The 16,353-nt window shown below is 42.0% G+C and overlaps 1 protein-coding gene across 1 annotated transcript; it reads right to left on the bottom strand.

Annotated features, from left to right (window-relative positions):
* Positions 1 to 180: 180 nt before the first annotated feature.
* On the bottom strand, positions 181 to 15,830 carry LOC126281378 (glutathione S-transferase 1-like). Its single transcript, XM_049980296.1, has 6 exons — positions 15,761 to 15,830; positions 13,070 to 13,223; positions 10,276 to 10,334; positions 10,039 to 10,180; positions 2,819 to 2,986; positions 181 to 461 (listed from the first exon to the last, which is right to left on the bottom strand). The coding sequence occupies exons 2-6, from the start codon at positions 13,208 to 13,210 to the stop codon at positions 303 to 305; spliced, it is 669 nt and encodes a 222-aa protein (XP_049836253.1). The 5' UTR covers positions 13,211 to 13,223; positions 15,761 to 15,830; the 3' UTR covers positions 181 to 302.
* Between the last annotated feature and the right edge of the window lie 523 nt (positions 15,831 to 16,353).

Here is a 16,353-nt window from a genome sequence, read left to right on the forward strand (position 1 = left end):
CTGTTGGAACTGTCATCTTCTCTAAGGAACATTCCATCAGCAGCCAAAATGCCAACTTTTACAACCAAATCAATCGCTGCAAGAAAGGGGTGATTAGGGACAGAATGCCATTAGCAAGTTTAATGATGCCAAAGCTTTTGTGGCTATCTCTGGACGGATGCATGAATAAACACCAAGGGATGCGAAGACATACTGGATGAAATTTATTGTTGGATAATAAATAAACAAATTACATAAGGTCAAAGGAAATTGTTTGGTTAGGTTTCTTTTTGTGCTGAGACGTCTTCCGCCTGCTGTTCTGCTCAGAGAGCCAGGGCGTTTGGCGGTAGCCGGCTGCTGATAACTTGGCCGCCAAGCTTCGCCCCCTCGGCGTTGGCTTCCTCGAAGCCAGGAATATCGCGATTGCAGCGCTCCAGCCAGCTCCGAGTCCTCGGAAACGCAGTGAAATCTACGCCGCTTTCCTGTAAATCAGAAAGACCAACGTGTGAGTCGTACAGCTGTAAAGTCGTTTATGAATCATTTAAATTGCGCGTATGACTGGAAGCAATTGAAGGTTTACAGTTGCTGCTCTGGTCCTATTCCGCACTGTAAAGGTAAGGATCGCCATTAACTGTTCTAGTAGCTTACAACACCCATTTTAAATCAGAGGTTGCAACGACTGATTGTAGATGAAACTAAGTTTTATTATAGATTTCAGGGGAAAAATTGTGACAATTGTAAGTTTAGAGTTGACAACACAGCACACTCATACATTAATAAAATAAGTAATAAACGCATACGTCCTGCATAATTATATATTGTGATATACTAATAACGTGTTTCGAACTTCAACTCGTCGTATATCCATTCTAAGGACCCTACCATTTGAATAGTTATGCGTGTAATTTAAATTTCGATGCACCAATGTCTGTAAGCAGAAGGTAGCATTGTGATCTTGTCATTTACACACCACCAGCAGCTCGAAGAACTTCATATGTCGCTTTTATAATTATATTTTAATTGTAACTTGTACCTGCATAGCAAACTAATTTTCACCACATAGACGTATACTCTATATGATTTAGCATGGTAATTTTTATTATGCTTTTTATTGGACTGTACTGTATCTTAAATCGCCTTTCCCGTGACTCCCTGCGGTCTTCTGAGCCCTTTATCTTAAATGACTGAAACAGTGTCTTACAGTCAAACGTTTTTGAAAATGCTCATCATTCTTGTCATTCATTTGGTGCTATTAATTTCTTGGCCCCTCAAGTCGATGACATCGTCCCGCTCATCATTCTTGTCATTCATTTGGTGCTATTAATTTCTTGGCCCCTCAAGTCGATGACATCGTCCCTGAATACCTGTTAAACCATGATTCTGTATAATCTTCGCTACCCTCTCTCGTATGTCGCGTACTCTTTCCCATTTAACATCTACTGTTCCATAGTTACTCCAGTAATAAGTCAACTCCCGTCGTGTCTCTTGCAGGGCTCAACAATGTGTCTATCTGTCCAGGTTTCCGGAAGTATTTTCTCATTTACACAATGCAACGTTTAAATTTTTATCTGATCAATTATTTTCTAACAGCGCCCAATTACTCCGATTACAAAAGATGCCTTTGTGCTATCGCTTATTCCGCCCTATAACTAATGGCATAATTACAAAATAAAATATGTATTCCAGCAGTACCACTCTTATAACTGGGGCTTGGTCTAAAGTAAGTATAATTTTTACTCTTTTTTCGTTACTTAAACGCAAAAATGTATTTCATTTTGACTCTGCTTTTAAAAATCACTTTCTTTTGTTTTGTTTAAGAACTGTTGACGGGTAACGCAATAAAATTCGTCGATTAGTTCAGTGACAGTTGTAACATCTCTAACAGGAAAGACTAGTATCTTCCGTTATATCAATTAAATTCGTTTAGTAGCTAGTTTGTGCTCTCTGGACATTTTAGCAACACCTTTAACGAACTGTTATAACGAATTTACGTACTTTTGATCTTACAATGTTCACTTATATGCACTTATAATATTTCAGGATAAATCTCGAAAAAAATTAATTCAAAATCGATCTTAGATGAGTTAATCCCACCCTCTTTATAGGAATTTATTTGCACTATATTCTTGTATATATAAAAAATTGTAATATTTTATCTCTACAAACAGGGCAGCAATGTGTTTAAATTCACCAGAGAATGCCTTACACATTTTATTGATTACAACTCGATTCCAAAATTTAGTTGTGTCATCAGGTGATACAAGTTTTTTTACCTAATGTCGAATATGACTTCAGGTCAGGGCTGGTAGTGATTGAGGCAAATATGATGAAACAACGGTCAGCAAGGTCCCCAGATCTGCCTCTGATAGAACGTGTGTGACACCACCTCGGATGTCAGTTGTGACCCAGTGTCAGTGTTAAGGTCCATTTACAACAGTTGTGAGCCAACTTGCCTCAGAAGATAAAACAGCTTTGTGACACCCTTCCCAGCCGAACCAGTGGATGCACCCAGGCTACAGCCTTTGCAGTCCGATAAGTAGTCTCATATTGTTAAGTTATCTGTGAATTTGACTTGACATTGCAATTCCTGAAATAATATCACATACCCTCTAAACCCGTGAAATTTTGTTTCATTTCCTTCATTGTTTCTGGGTGCTCCTTTCTCTCTCTCTCTCTCCTTTTTTTTTCAGCCAGTGTATTTTTTCACTGCTCACTCTTCTTTTGGAAAGGCTGATAAAATTTAAGAATATCGAGACCCATAGCCGCGGGAACATGGCGATTTGTGGCACTGCTCTCGTGAACGAGTGGATCTGGATGCAGAGGCGCTGTGTGAACTCACCAGAAGGTTGGAAGCCGTGGCGGCGCAGGCGATGTCGGCGATGGTGGCGCCGTCTCCAGCCACCCAGCCCGTCGGCTCCAGGTACTTCTCAAGGAGTCCCAAGGCGTCGTAGAGGGCTGTCTTCGTATCTGGCTCTACTTCTTTTTTACCCAGAAACAGTAGTGGAAACTGCGAAGAATACAATATATATGTATAATGTGTGCAATACAGCACCGATACAAGAGAGCCATTCTAAGTAAATGTTTGTCGTGGCGTACTAATACACGACATTTTCCCGACACTTAGTTGTGTTGATACTATAATAAAATTTATCGAAGCCGACACAGAGACAGTTTACCAAGGACGTGTGTCTGCACTCCACTCAAAGACAAAAATTTCAGATACACGCAAAACAATATGCACATATCCCAAGATGTCATTAGTTCACTGTGAAAGCCTGAAGAATTACAACATGCACCTATGTTTTGAACAATGAAATGAACGAATGCAGATTTATGTGGAATAAAATGGGCACCGTTTTTGAAGGATGCCATCATTTTAAAAAGTGGTTCAAATGGCTCTGAGCACTATGGGGTCATCAGTCCCCTAGAAGTTAGAACTCCTTAAACCTAACTAACCTAAGGAAATCTGTTGCGCCTAGAACCGCTTGGTCACCACTGGCGGCGTGCCATTATTTATAAAACATATCTAGTAGAATACAAATTAGCGTCATCAGTTTCATTTGTTTTATATCATACCTTTTCGTACACAAAATTTTACGGCACAGCGCAAGAGTTACAGTTGGTTAACTGCATCGAGATAGTATGCAAACTTACTCAATGTATACACCTTGACTAGAAGGATATCTACTAGTTTGCTAGGCTTGGTGCCATACGTGTTGAAATGCCAGACAAGTGTCAGCAGATTGAATTTACTGATAACATGTTTGGACATGGAATGTATTATGATACGGCCACAGCAGTGATCTCCACTGAGTACAAGAGTAATGTATGTGAGATTGCTACTAAATTCCGCAAATTTTCTGTGACTATTTTTTAATGGGAATCAAATCATACAAGCTTCAAGAAACATTTGTTCCACACACTCAATGTGAACAAACAACTTCTTCTGCAGCAAAGAAGAAGATATTTAATACGTCTTATTTGGTTGCAACAAATGATCATCATGTATGAGTAATGTCATATCAGCGCTCTTTACTTGAATTTCCAGCTACCAGTATGCTACCAACATACTTTTTTTTGCAGTCCTAAAAGGTAAAAGAGTAATGTATAATCATTTAAGGAAAATGGAAATGAACGTCTGGTGTAGAATCAGTCTAATCTTATCCCCGCGATCCCTATGGGAGCGATACGTGTGGGGTTGTAGTACATTCCTAGCATCATCATTTAAAGCCGGTTCTGGTAATGAATCTGTCTTCATCTCTATGCCGGTCCAGTTTTTTCTTTAACTCCGTAGGACTCTAACGTGCGTGAAAAGCCTGTGACCATTCGTGCTGAACTTCTTTGTATACGTTCAATATCCCCTGTTGGTTCGATTTGGTACGTGTACCACACACTTGAGGAGTATTCTAGGATGGGTCACATGAGTGATTTGTAAGTAATCTTCTTTGTACACCGATTGCACTCTCCTAGGTTTCTGCCTCCTGCTATACCTACGACTGAGGCTATATAGTCATTCCATTTTACATCACTACAAATTTATACCTCCAAATATTTGCATGAGTTGATCGATTCTAGCTGCAGCTAGTTGCAATTGTAGGTTGTTGTTGTTGTTGTTGTGGTCTTCAGTCCCGAGACTGGTTTGATGCAGCTCTCCATGCTACTCTATCCTGTGCAAGCTTCTTCATCTCCCAGTAACTACTGCAACCTACATCCTTCTGAATCTGCTTAGTGTATTCATCTCTTGGTCTCCCTCTACGATTTTTACCCTCCACGCTGCCCTCCAATACTAAATTGGTGATCCCTCGATGCCACAGAACATATCCTACCAACCGATCCCTTCTTCTAGTCAAGTTGTAAGACAAGCTCCTCTTCTCCCTAATTCTGTTCAATACCTTCTCATTAGTTATGTGATCTACCCATCGAATCTTCCGCATTCTTCTGTAGCACCACATTTCGAAAGCTTCTATTCTCTTCCTGTCCAAACTATCGTCCATGTTTCACTTCCATACATGGCTACACTCCATACAAATACTTTCAGAAACGACTTCCTGACACTTAAATCTATACTCGATGTCAACAAATTTCTCTTCTTCAGAAACGCTTTCCTTGCCATTGCCAGTCTACATTTTATATCTGCTCTACTTCGGCCATCATCAGTTATTTTGCTCCACAAGTAGCAAAACTCCTTTTCTACTTTAAGTGTCTCATTTCCTAATCTAATTCCCTCAGCATCACCCGACTTAATAAGACTACATTCCATTATCCTCGTTTTGCTTTTGTTGATGTTCATCTTATATCCTCCTTTCAAGACACTGTCCATTCCGTTCAACTGCTCTTCCAAGTCCTTTGCTGTCTCTGACAGAATTACAATGTCATCGGCAAACCTCAAAGTTTTTACTGTAGGATACTACGTATGTTCGTTCTGTGAAGCGCGCAGTTGTATGTTTCTGAACACTTAAAGCAGGTTGTCAATTTTAGTACCGCTGTGAAAACTTATCAGTATCTGACTGAATACTTGTGCAGCTCTTCTCATATTACACTTCATTGTAGAAAACTTCATTAATATCGATCGCAAGATTAATGTAGAACACGGACATCAAGGGACATATACTTTCCTGGAGCACACACGAAGTTGCTTCTACTCTGTATCTCTGATAACACGCTTCGTCCTCCCTACCAAAAATGCTAACCCCTGTCTGAAATTCCGTTCGATACCTCTTACGACGGTGCTTTCGATAAGTAAGCACAGATGCGGTACTGAGTCAAATGATTTTCGGAAGTCAAGACATACTGTGTCTACCAGACTGTCTCAGTCCATGGCTTTCAGCTTGACATGTAAAAGAAGAGTTGATTGCTGAGACATGTGGGCTCCTATGGAACTTATTTCCAGACGGTTGTTGTTATCTTCGACAGAGCCACGCCGGGGTGGAGTAGAGGGTGCGGAGAGTGGAAGAGGGTGCATTCGGGCAGTGATCAGACAGAAGGGAAGCTGTCGTGGCGAGATGGTTCAGCCAGGCACCAGGAAGTCAGCACCAGCACCGAATGCAAGCGCGGCGAGCCGAGACCACTTCTTGTGGAGTGAATATGGGAGTGGGTTTGAGGCGCCTTGCCACTCGGGGTAGTATACCAGCTCACCTGCACGGTTCTGGGATGTACTGTGTGGCCCTCGTCAGCGGAACGCCTTGCTCTGGATTTCATGCACTCTGATGTTAACTGTCTGTACCGGGCATGTGCACGTATTAATTGACACAGCTATTTGTCAGGACTAAAACTGATGTTCGTGTAATGAAGTGCTGCGGTTTTTATGTGGTTTACCAGCGTGTGACTAATTTGTAAATTGATTATAGAACTGTATAACCGGCTCTCTTGCAATGTAGGAAACATTACTAATTTAAATGGTAATTGATTCCGCTGGTGTTCTTATTATGTCGTAAGTTGTCAGTTATGGTGAATGTAATGCAATGCATACACATGACAACCTTTGTGCGTCTGGTATTTTGTAACTAACATTTGATCGTTAGTTAACACCAAGCTGTTGAGAGAACTTTCTTAGCGTTTGTTTTCAGGTTACAATGTATTCTCTTAGAGCATTTTGGAGAGGAAAGCTGTTCCATTCGTTGGTTATCGTAATCTTGAGAATTATGTGACTTCACAATATTGGCCAAACTGATTAGAACACCTTTATAGCGCAGAAAAGTTTGTGTTTGTTAAGTTGTAAAGCTGCTGTGCAGCCTGAATGAGATTTTGGAATCATCGCAGCGCATTCAGCAGTGGGTGTAATACCCGTTCCATTAAACAGTTGGATCCAGAAACAGCAGCTGCTATTGAAGGGCTGTTATACGGCATTTTCCATTTAATTGTAGTTAACCAAATCAGTATAAATTTTACTGCATAGCTGGTCGTTACCGTTCAGAATTTCTTGTAGTAATTAAACCTCAAGAAGGTACTTGTTTTTAGGTTAACCTTTTTAATTTCATTTATTATGATCAGGGCTGTTTAAAGTAGAGGTCTTCTGGAACCATATTGGAATGTTCTTTAAGAGATTGAATTTAAAAAAAAATCAGGATTTAAATTACACTGACGGAAGAAATCGCAACACCAACACATAAGTAATGTAGAACATGTCTCTAGGTAACATATTTATGTAAATAACACTGCAAGATCCAAGGTTAATGTAGGTGCCAGATGAGCCATCGCAAATATGAAATGCTGGTCCATTAATAACCGATGTAACCGCCAGAATGTTGAATGCATTGTGCTGTACAGGTGCAGGACTTCAGTTTGTAGGATGTAATTCCACGGCTGTTGAACTTGGTCAGTCAATGTGGGGACGATATCGACAAACGCTGAATTTGTAGTTAGATGATGTCCAATATGTGCTCGAATGGAAACATCTGGTGATCGAGCAAGCCAAGGCAAAATGTCGACACTCTGTAGAGCACGTTGGGTTACAACAGCAGTATGTGGATGAGCGTTATTCTGTTGGAAAACACCTCCTGGAATGCTCTCTATGAATGGCAGCAGAACAGGTCGAATCACCAGACTGAAGTACAGTTTTTCAGTCGGGGTGCGTGGGATAATCACGAGAATGCTCCTGCGACATTGCACTCCAGACCATAACTCAGAGCTTAGGTCCAGTTTGTCCAGCACATAGACAGATTGTGCAGGTCTTCACCTGACCTTTTTCTAACCTACACGCGGCCATCAATGGCGCTGTGGCAAAATCAGCTTTCATCAGAAAACACAACAGATCTCCAACCTGCCCTCCAGTGAGCTCTCGCTTAACACCACTGATGTCGTAGTGGTGGTGGTTTGGGGTCAGTGGAGTGCACGTTACAGGGCGCTTGCTGTCGAAGTAAACGATTTCTAACAGTCCGTTGTGTCACTGTGGTGCCAACTGTTGCTCAAAGTGCTGCTGCAGGTGCAGTACGATGCGACACAGCCATACGCTGAACACAATGGTCTTCCCTCTCGATGATGTTACGTGCTGTCCGGAACATGGTCTTCTTGCGACCACACATTGTCGTGATGACCGCTGCTATCAGTCATGCACAGTGGCTACACCCCTGCCATGTCTCTCTCTGCAGTGTCGCAGAAGGAACATCCAGTTTCTCGTAGCCGTATAACAGATATCGGTCAAGCTCAGTGAGGTGCTGATAATGAGTTCATAATAGCGTCTCTGTCGCCTTTAAGGCATTCTAGACTAACATCAGCTCACCACGTCCTGTCTCAAAGGTAACTAACGCTCACAACCGACTGAGCGTGTATTTATATTAAACCTAATTTGCTTCCTCGTAGTGGCGCTAGTAGCGGCACTTTGTGCGACTGCTTCGAAATCTGAACAGACGTCATCTCCGAGCTGTGGTGGTAGTTAGTGTTTAACGTCTCGTCGACAACGAGGTCATTAGAGACGGAGCGCAAGCTCGGGTTAGGGAAGGATTGGGAAGGAAATCGGCCGTGCCTTTGCAAAGGAACCATCCCGGCATCTGCCTGAAACGATTTAGGGAAATCACGGAAAACCTAAATCAGGATGGTCGGAGACGGGATTGAACAGTCGTCCTCCCGAATGCGAGTCCAGTATGCTAACCACTGCGCCACCTCGCTCGGTCTGAGCTGTAGACACACATCCACCAACTTTCGTTTATGTCGCACAACTCCTCCTTGTTGTTGCGATTTTTTACGTCATTGTATTTGTGGCCGTTAATGCCAATCCAAGACCAGTATTCAAAATATTTTGATATTTGCAGGTATTTTCTACCGTGCTATGGTTTAAGATTTTAAAATGTTTTAGCTTACTACTTCAAAAAATTTTTATTGGTGCGCTGTTTATGTTTGAAACGTAATCTTAGTTGTTAGTCCGTTAATAATAATAATGAGTCTATGGCATTGGTGGCCGCCGCTGCCCAAGTTCTTTAACGCGACTACGACGACTTGCGAGTGAATGATGATGAAAGATACACAACACCCAGTCATCTCGAAGCAGAGAAATTCCCTGACCGCACTGGGAATCGAACCCAGGACTCCGTGTGCGGGAAGCGAGAACGCTACCGCAAGACCACGAGCCGCGGACTGTAACTCCGTTGTAGTGATTTCAATATAACTACCCTCTACCCATGCCTGTAGGTCCTGTTGGGTGATGTATTATGGCCACCGAATCCGCCAGGCTGTGACTGTCTGCGATGACGCCTATTTAAAAATACTAATTCTATATTTGATTTTGTATTCTTTTGGAAAAAGTTTATAATCAAGAAAACTGCAAATTTGTTGTAAGTTCCTATGTGACCAAACTGCTGCGGCCATCGATCCGTAGACTTACACACTACTTAAAGTAACTTCAGCTAAGGATAACACTCACTCCTATTCCCCAGGGGAGCGGGGGGGGGGGGGGGGGGGGGAGCCGCGCGAACCGTGGCAAGGTGCCCAAGATCGCCCGGCTGCAATCAAGATCTAAATAATTTCGTTATAAGTAGTGTGTAATGTAACCTTTGAAAATAAATGTTTATTGAACTTTGTTATTTAATTGTGAATCGTGTTTGAAATATTATTAATATGATCCTCCCACCGAACAGCTAATTATGTTGACGCCGAAGTGGCGTACAATTTCATTTGGGTTTCACATTACCGATATTTTTGTAATCCTAGTTCTTATGGAACAGATCATTGTATTCGAGCACACTTTCATGACCATATCAAACATTCAATGTCATATTTTCCTCCTGTTATCCAGAATCAACAACCTGAAGCTCTCCCAGCGGAAAATAGCACCACCTGTTTGACGAAAGTGCGCGGCTTAACCTGCCGTAGGAACATACATGAACTGAACTGATTTCACTGCTCAGATGACCTGTCCATGATAAGCAGGTGATTTGACGTAGAATTCCGATGTGTTACCAACAGCATTTCTCTGATATTTCACGTCATCGCATTTTTTGTAATTGTACAGCCAGTGCTTCCCTTAATTTGCATCAATGTATTTAATTCAGTTAATATGTGTTCTAGCCCAGAATTGAGTAAGGATAGAATTGGTAATCCGCAATAGTCGTGAATCTCTGTACTCACTGTAATGGCCTTCAACCGTGGGAAAAGCGTTGTAGCTTCGAAATACAACCGTTGATCAACTCGCGCCCTCTTCTTTGGGTCCTTCGGATACAGAGAGTCGTCTTTTCCGTACTGCGACACGAGGTACGTAGCGATCGCATGGCTGCCAAAGTGCACAGTATTATCATGCATGTCATACGTTACACAGAAACCCATTTCCACCACATGAGAAAACAACTGTAAATAAATGTAGCTTACCTGTCCCATATAATAAAGCCGTCGTCGTCTAAAGTTGGTATCGTATGTTCTGGATTAATCTGAAACAAAAACAGTCATTCAGTGTTCTGGCTGGTGATACTCGCGGGTTATTACAGATTTCAAATGAAATGTGAATGAGCATAGAGGATATGAATCAGAGCCACTGTTCGATCACGTATTACTCTTCCGACTGAAAGTAGGAAAAAATAGTATATGTTCAGAACACCCAACAGTCTAGTCGAGGATGAACAAATGAAATACGTGCTAATGAGGAATGGTGTAAACCATAATAGCAACAATTTAGCGATCAAATCGAAGCAGAAATTCGCTGGTGTCAAATATTATGCTAGAATTGCACAAAACGTTTCTAAAATTGTATGTTTGGAACGAAACAAATGTTTTTGAAAACGAAAAACAGCAGCACAGCTGTAGGACAAGGAACATGTAGCATTCGAAATGTCGCGCTACAGGAAGACGTAAAAATTAAGTGAACAGATTAACTACAAAACAAACAAGGGATACAAACTACTCGTAAGAAGCCTTGTTAAAGTCGTATTCGAAGAAGGACGAACAGGAAATATGATAAACTCTCGAATCTAGATAATCTAGCATTGGAAAAAAGAGAAGGATGATAAAATTTAGCAGCTTTTTGATGTTAGTTTCATTTTAAGTTTCCTGTTGGAGCTTGATTTGTCCTGACATACTTAGACGTAAAAGCGCCTAGTCAGAAATCGTCGTTTGGCGACGGTCAGCTAGCCTGTCGATAGTCAATAGTCAATAGTGATTACCATCTACCATATCCACACGCCACACCAGAAACTAGTCCAGAAAAATAGTATCAGAATGTCCGACCCACAGAAGAGGAGCACCCGATTTTCTGAAGACCATGAGGCAGTACCTCAGCACAGCGTTTTAGGGGAGGTGGATTGGTGGAGGAGGTCTGGAGAGTGGCGTCCCCGTTAATTGGACCTGAATCGTTTGGGTATTTGGCTATGGGGTCATATTTTAAATTTTAATCATAGCTTAAGCGAACAATATATAATGTCTCAACTCAGTGAAACGTGTTTTTACTAGATACTATATGTAAACAAATCTAAAATATTTGACGCCCAATAATAGTCCTTGGTATATATAAATATCTTTGAGACAGCAGTTCATATAATCTACGCAAGAGGATAACATAGAATAATTTTTCAGTGCTGATCATATATGGATGATTATAAACGATGTCCTGTTAAGAGAGAATTTCTCTCCTGTCGAACTAGAGAGGATGTAAAATGTAGACTGGCTAGAGAAAGAAAAGAGGATTTGAATATAAATGTAAATGTTAATAAGCCCTTTCCGAAAGACTGTGCATGGAGGGTAGCTTCGTACTAAAGTGACACATTGACAATAAACAGTTCACAAATGAAGAGAATAAAAGTTTTGCAGTGAAGTGCTACAGAAGAATTGTAACAATTAGATGGGTGGATATGATAACTGATGAGGAAGTACTGAAGCGAGTTGGGGGAAACAGAAATCTGTACCACAGCTCGACTAAAAGAAGGGATCGGTCGATAGGAAACATCCTGAGGCATCAATAATTCTCAGATTGGCAACGGAGGGAAATGTGGGGATTAAGAATTGTAAAGGGCGACAGAGGCTTAAATACTGTTATGCAATTTTAACTGGATGTGGGTTGCAGTAGTTATGTATAGCTGAAGAAGCTGGCACAGAACACGTGGAGAGCTGTATCAAACCACGTGTGTGGTTAACAGGAAAATATTAACGTCGTTTTGTCTATTCAGTATAGGAGGGCTACTCAGAAAGTAAGGTACAATAGGTCGCGAAACAGTCAAAATCTGATGAAGCTTTGCACGGATGTGTTGGGCAGTGTGTCTAGTATGACTGTCGATCACGTCTTGTCGCTCTCTTCAGTTGTGAGTGCACAGTGAGCACGTAAAGATGCCTAGGACAGTAGTGCCTCCCGCCAAGTATTGCTGCCCGCTGCGAGGTTACGCCTGATTTCACGCAACCCCCACAAACGTTCCTGTCATGCATTTCCTTCCTCATGACAGTTCCCGGCCGCACACTGCAGGGGCTTTCAGGACACCATTTTTGATGGGAAGTGTTTGATCACCAACCATACCGCCCTTTCTGACAGTCGTCTCTGCTCACACGAAACGCTGGCTATGAAGACAGCATTTTGCCACAGACAAAGAACTGCAGACCAGCGTAGAGAAGTGGCGGAAAGCAAAGGCGGCTGAATTCTATGGCGAGAGTGTTGGGAAGTTGGTACGACGCTACGACCAATGTCTAAGTCGGAGCGGCAACTATGTAGAGAAGTAGCTGGAAGGTGCTCCAAATAAAACATTTTTGATTTTCACTGTGGTTTCCATTCGTGACCGATCGAATCTTCCTTTCCAAATAGCCCTCGTAAAATTTTGCCAAGTACTCTTGGGGTGACTTTTTAATCCCTTTGCAAAATGGTTCAAATGGCTCTGAGCACTGAGACTTAACTTCTGAGGTCATCAGTCTCCTAGAACTTAGAACTACTTAAACCTAACTAACCTAAGGACATCACAAACGTCCATGCCCGAGGCAGGATTCGAACCTGCGACCGTAGCGGTCGCGCGGCTCCAGACTGTAGCGCCTAGAACCGCTCACCCACCCCGACCGGCAATCCCTTTACAACAGACATTAAGATAACTAATGAACATGAGTTCTGAAAATGGCTGTCTGAAGTAATAGAAAGATTAAACAAAGATAGTACCTCTAAGTTGAGCTGGTCTGGAAAAAATCCTGAGCAACGTACCTTGAGATATTCCTCCTTTAGGTGCTCCTTCGCGAGCAGATCAACAAGTCTGATGTCGACATCTAGGCCGATTGCTTTAGCTGTGGCCAGGACCAGTCTCGGACCCGGACTTGCTGGATAATAGTACAGCGTAATAGGCATGCCTGCGTACAGTCTGAAAACAGACCGAAATCAACCTAAATCAGTATGGGCATTGCTGTTACAACGTCAAGCATTGCTGTTAATAAACTCAAGTGCTGGAGTACCATTTCACTGACAGTCGGCAACTTGTTCTTGTGACTGTAAAATTTATATTTGGCAGGTCGCGTTTCTTCCGCTATTTTATTGGGAGTCGGTGCATACGGAACGTCATTCCGATTTCACACTTCGAACGCTTATCAGCGGTACGCCTAATTCTACGAGCACACTCTTTTGGTGCATTCCTCTGTAGATGCTATCTTACTTCCGTTTCTTTCCTTACTGTGTCTGATGAACTAAGAATAATTATTAGGACAAAGTCGACGCCATCTTCTGCTCCGGCATCGAATGGCTTACCTCTGCCCCACACCGCGACGAGAGCAAATTTATATTATAGCTAGTTTCTTACGCCGCTTTCGTGTATGAAATAGTGGCGCATCTTTTGCATACACAATGACAATAAATACGCCCATGGTGAAAGCGATCAGACGTTCGAGTTCTAAACAGTTTGGGAAATATTTAGAGTGGGAATCTAGCACATCCGAGTGCGTATTGAGCTGTACAAAACGTGGTATTAGCCTTTATGTGCATGGACAGGGCAACACAAAACGAATACAGAAATTACAAACAGAAGTAACAATTTAATGCATAGTGAGACGTCATAATAGTTACACAGAATGTAAAAGAAAGCTCAAAATTTCGATCTTTGAGCAAACACAGTGAAGTAGATTCGTTGGATCGGTCGTACTTGCTGCATTCTGCATTCTGTACTCGGCCACCTAGATACCCGGACCTCACGCTTTTTTTTTGACGATATTTTGTTAAAGACCCTGCAAATATGTCTCCTTTGCCGAAAAAATTTCTAAAACACAAAATTCGCATTTCCAATGCTCTCGATTTGACGACCTACTTAAAGTTGAGAATGAATGGCGTGAAAGACTACCGTTTCGATGTTGTCTTTGTGACCAAGACTAGCATGGAACACATGTAAGGAACATGAAAAAAAATTTCTTTTACAGTCTTTCACTTAACGAGATACTGCGGGGTCGTTTGGAATTTAATCCAGGACTTTTTCACAGCTACCACACCTTCAGTTCCGCGCAAAACATCGCCTAACCTAGTTTCAAGCGCCCTTGGCTACGGAGGTACCTTGTAAATTACACTGCTCAGCTGAACGTATTAACTAGCTTTCGTACTAGTGGTTACTTAATCCTTTAATTTAAGTTGACAACGTGTAAACTGCATTTGGTTCGTGATGTTACATGCTTGCATTGACCATGTTTTAGCAGCATCTTTCAAATCAAAGAATTCATCCGCATGCATTGCAATTATATGGAGTGTGTTCACAGCTTTAGCTAACTCAACAATCTTGTTTAAATCTTGCCAAACACAGGCCGTGCTTACGTTTCTTCGTTTCATTATAATTGCAAAATCTCTGCTGCAGGTCAAAAAACAGTACCCCCCAAAAAATGAACAAAAACTTGTGTGTTACCTCTTCAAACTATACCAGGCTTAGCAGAAACACCATAGAAAACACAGCTGTGCTCTTTTTATTTTGGTCAACACAGTGGTCTGAGCAGATTACAAGTGTCTTACGTGTAACTAGCCCCAAACGGGCGATTTTAAACAAGCATGAAGAAACCTGAGAACTACTGCGTGCAGCAAGATTTCCTGCATCTACATGACTACTCTGCAGTTCACCATTAAGTGCTTGGCAGAGGGTTCTTCGAACCACCTTCAGTCTATTTCTCTACCGTTCCAATTTCTAACAGCACGTGTAGAAAAATGAACTCTTAAATCATTCTATACGAGCTCTGTTTGCCCATATTTTATTATGATGACCATTTCTCTCTATGTAGAATGGTGACAATAAAATATTTTCACATTCAGAGGAGTAAGTTGGTGACTGAAATTTCTTGAAAAGACGTCGCCGCCACGTAAACTCCTTTGTTTTCATGGTTGTCACCGCAACTCGCTTATCGTATTTGTGACACCCTTTCCCTTATTTCACGATAATACAAAACGTGCTGCCCTTCTTTGAACTTTTTCAATGCCCTATCGATCCTATCTGGTAAGTATCCCACACAGCACAGCAGTACTCTAGCAGAGGACGAACAAGTGTCGTGTAGGCAGTTGCTTTAATAGACCTGTTTCATTTCTAAGTGTCCTGGCAATAAAATTTCGCCCACATACACATACAATTCATCTACTAAATGGAAGGAACCGTTACATATAGCACTTGGAACTCCCGAGGAAATCACTGCTCGGCATAAAAATCACACGCCTTCTCGTAATGTTTGTTTGGAACATTTCCTCTCCATTATTTGGCACTTGTAACAAGTCTAGGGGCATGCAACAGAGAACACAATAGCACTGGAAACACGTTTTGTTAAAAAGTCAGAAAGTTTGACATTTATACCCTTCATTTGTATAACACAGAATGTGCTTTTGACTTTAGGCAACGAACAACATTCATTGGTCCACACTGACAGAATTTTGAAATGGGAGACTTACAAGAGAAGCGAGACTTCAGCAGTAACGAGGTGAGCTCCTTGATGCACACAGCACGTCTGCCTCCCACCGATTTGGCAGTGCCCTATATACTGCCCGGCTCGAAACGCTGAGTCACCTACACGTGGGTGTTCCTGACGAAGCAATCGGGCCGCGTCGTTTAAAACACTGGAGTCTTTACTTCCTCTCCTGCCACTGATCAAGGAAATTCGTCTAGTCATTTTGCTATTTAAGGCCGCTGCCGTCAAGGTCACAACGGCGTGCTCGCCTAGCGTAACGGGCAGAGCGCTAGTTTCCGGGACAGGGAGGTAGGCCAGGCATGGATCGAATCCGCGCTGCGACTTAACAATCGTGTGCTGGCGCACCCTTCTTTCAGGCGGTTTTCCACGCTGTTTTAAGCAAATGATGGATTTACGTCTCAGGTAATACGATACTCAAACAGTTAAAGTTCGATTACACAAAACAAAGCATACACGATTCACAACAGGTGCCCACACGTTTTCCTTCTCTTATGAAATATATTTACGTATTGCGAATATGTATTAGCGTTAGCTAAGAGTCGAGCTCAATATTATTGCACCTGGGAGTGAGCGCAC

Source organism: Schistocerca gregaria, chromosome 7 (genome assembly GCF_023897955.1).
Source record: "Schistocerca gregaria isolate iqSchGreg1 chromosome 7, iqSchGreg1.2, whole genome shotgun sequence".
Taxonomy (NCBI): domain Eukaryota; kingdom Metazoa; phylum Arthropoda; class Insecta; order Orthoptera; family Acrididae; genus Schistocerca; species Schistocerca gregaria.

Excerpts from the sequence above, each read along its gene's own strand:
- LOC126281378 (XM_049980296.1), bottom strand. The coding sequence starts at position 13,210 with ATGCCTATTACGCTGTACTATTATCCAGCAAGTCCGGGTCCGAGACTG. Across the intron at positions 10,335-13,069 it reads TAAAGGAGGAATATCTCAAG|ATTAATCCAGAACATACGAT; the intron begins GTACGTTGCTCA and ends TTTTTGTTTCAG. Across the intron at positions 2,987-10,038 it reads CACGGTTGAAGGCCATTACA|TTTCCACTACTGTTTCTGGG; the intron begins GTGAGTACAGAG and ends TATTCTTCGCAG.